The sequence below is a fragment of the Gavialis gangeticus genome, unplaced genomic scaffold (assembly GCF_001723915.1).
Source record: "Gavialis gangeticus isolate Ggan-Ray unplaced genomic scaffold, GavGan_comp1, whole genome shotgun sequence".
NCBI classification, from domain to species: Eukaryota; Metazoa; Chordata; order Crocodylia; family Gavialidae; genus Gavialis; species Gavialis gangeticus.
Window position 1 is genome coordinate 89,986,571 of NW_017729025.1, and position 2,476 is coordinate 89,989,046.

At 44.4% G+C, this 2,476-nt stretch overlaps 1 protein-coding gene across 6 annotated transcripts in view; it reads right to left on the reverse strand.

Annotated features, from left to right (window-relative positions):
• The window catches only part of PCNX1 (pecanex homolog 1 (Drosophila)), a 159,472-nt gene that overhangs the window by 34,202 nt on the left and 122,794 nt on the right, over nucleotides 1-2,476 (reverse strand). For all 6 annotated transcript variants that reach the window (XM_019519142.1, XM_019519141.1, XM_019519138.1 and 3 more), the window contains one exon: nucleotides 570-785. In XM_019519142.1, the coding sequence (XP_019374687.1) occupies nucleotides 570-785 (216 nt within the window). The remainder of the gene's footprint in view (nucleotides 1-569; nucleotides 786-2,476) is intronic.

Consider the following 2,476-nt stretch of genomic DNA (forward strand, 5'->3'; position numbering starts at 1 on the left):
AACAAAAGACACGAACTGCTTGGTTCTAATTTGTCATGCTAAGAACAAACAAGCTAATCAGTTATAAGGAAAAAGGCTGTTGTCAATCACTCTGTTACACCAAGAGGAAAAGAAAAACCTGGTAACAATTTGAGAAGCCTGGTGTTCCTCACTTGGGTAACAGAACATAAGTGTCAAACTCACCTTATGTCCAGGGATGGATCCAGATCACAGGGCTCCTTGCAGGCTAGATGCAGCCCAGGGCATGCAGTGAAAGGCACTTCTAGATGGCAGGGCAAGAGGGCAGGCCAAGCCAAATAATGACCGCAGTGGTGGCAATGGACCAAGCAGCCACAAGGTGACCAGAGTTGCATCAGCCCTTGCTCAACCTCCTGCTACAGAGGGCCATGTCCATCAGGGCTAAATGACCCAGAATGCTGTGAAAAAACCCTTCCCCTAGCCTCCCCTTTTCTCCTTCCCCAACTTCCAGTAGCACCACAGACCTGCTGTATGTTCAACCTATAACAGAAGATACAGCAAGAGCCAACTCTGTAAGTTTGTCTAAAACAGTTAAGCTGTAAAACTCTTACCTCTGAATTCAAGCCCCCTCAACTGGAAGGTCACCAGGCCATTTCCTATCTCTATAAGGTGTACTAGTGCATTGAGGTAGTCAGATGCTAGGATGAAGCAGTCTCCAGTACTGTAGTTTCCCCACCGTCCAAGCAGAAGGTCACCACACAGGCTGTGCTGAAGGGAACGGGTTAAATGCTCATAGAAGATTGAATTCAGGTTGTTATCATCTGAACCTACAGGAAGATTGAATTCAGGTTATCGTCATCCTCATCACCTGAACCTACAGGAAAAATCCAGGCCAATCAAAACCTGCACTTGACAATTACTCAATGGCAATGTTGTTTCAAAAAGGCCAATTTCTATTTTTTGGAGGCAACTATTCAGAATTGATGCTAGGTATAGTTTAACAATCTGACAGGTTGATCAGGTTCCCATCCAACTAAACCAAAAGATTCATTCCTCTGGTCTGCAAGTTACTCAAGGGAAAGTCACTGGTGCGCAAAAAAGTTGAGAAACACCACTTTAGACACATGGGTACAGAAAGAGCCACATTAATGGCCAGATGTAACATGTTACAATGCCATCATTCTGGTGCCACCTAGGTATGTTTAAACAAGTGCTTCATTCTCCTCTTGGCTGTGTTCAGAGCAGTCAGCTCTGGGGTGCTGCTAGAACAAGTGAAGGAAAAAGTAGGTAGATATGAGAAAAGAGAACCATAAGAAGAATGGCAAGAAAGAGCAGAGAGTAACCAAGTTAATCATAATGGAATGACAGGAAGGAAAGAGGGGAGAGGAAAATAGATGCCAGAAATATATAAAAATAGGCAAGTTGAACAAGACTGGTTCTACATTTTACAACTCTGTGGCTTAGAAGGGTTAAGGATGGAACTCTCAAAGGCCTGTCCTTTATCAAAAGACTGGCGTTCCAATTTCTATCAACTGGTTTGTCTTGCTCCCCTCCCCATCCCAAAAAAAATGCAAATAGCATGTTCTCTTCCTTGAGTGTGATAAACTAATGCCATATGTTGAATACACAAAAATAAAAAGTCCTAAAGATTAAGATGGCAGTTGGCAACCTTGTTAGGCTGCAGGTGAAAATGACCCAGCTTGGGTTAGAGGTGGGAGGGCACTAGGACCCAGACACCACTGCCAGTTTTCCCTGTGGTGGCACAGGAGAAGTGCCTGCCCATTTCCTGCTCCTGCTGACGGTCCACGCCACTAAATTTTGCTGAAGTCCCACATCTACAGACTGGATCAAATGGTGTGCCGTAGATTGCTGATCCCTGAATTAAATAATGGCCACATCCTCTGCAGTTATAAGAATTTATAGCCAAGATGGTAGGTAGTTTGGTGCCAAAATTTCTTCTCCCTCATCTAGAACAAAGCTCCCTTCAAGATTAACTGGAAAAGCTAAATATTTTTCAAAAAAAATATTTTAGAGTTCTTTGTGTGTGAATAATGAATTTAAGTCATTAGAGGAGACTGGATAGGCACCTGGCTGGGGTCTTAAGACCCCGCCCACCCCCAGTGCTCCTTCCTGCCCATGGCAGGGAGTCGGACTAGATGATCTGTCTAGGTCCCTTCCAACTCCATGATTCTAAGTCAAACACTTTAAAAGCAACTCATTATAAGATGAGCTACTGTGCACAAGTCCTGCAGTTATTTAACATTCAGCATAGCCATAGGTTAATCCAGGGGAGGGCAATTATTTTGGACGGAGGGCCGCTTACCCAGTTTTGGCAGGCTGTCAAGGGCTGCATGGGTAGCTCCGCCCCTTGACAGGTGCCCCACCCCCTAGTCACCATCTTGGGACGAACTTAAATTTTGTCACAAAAATTATGAAGGTGAAAGGAGTGGATGTTTCCCTTTCATGTTATTTACACACACACACACACACACACACACACACACACACACACACACAC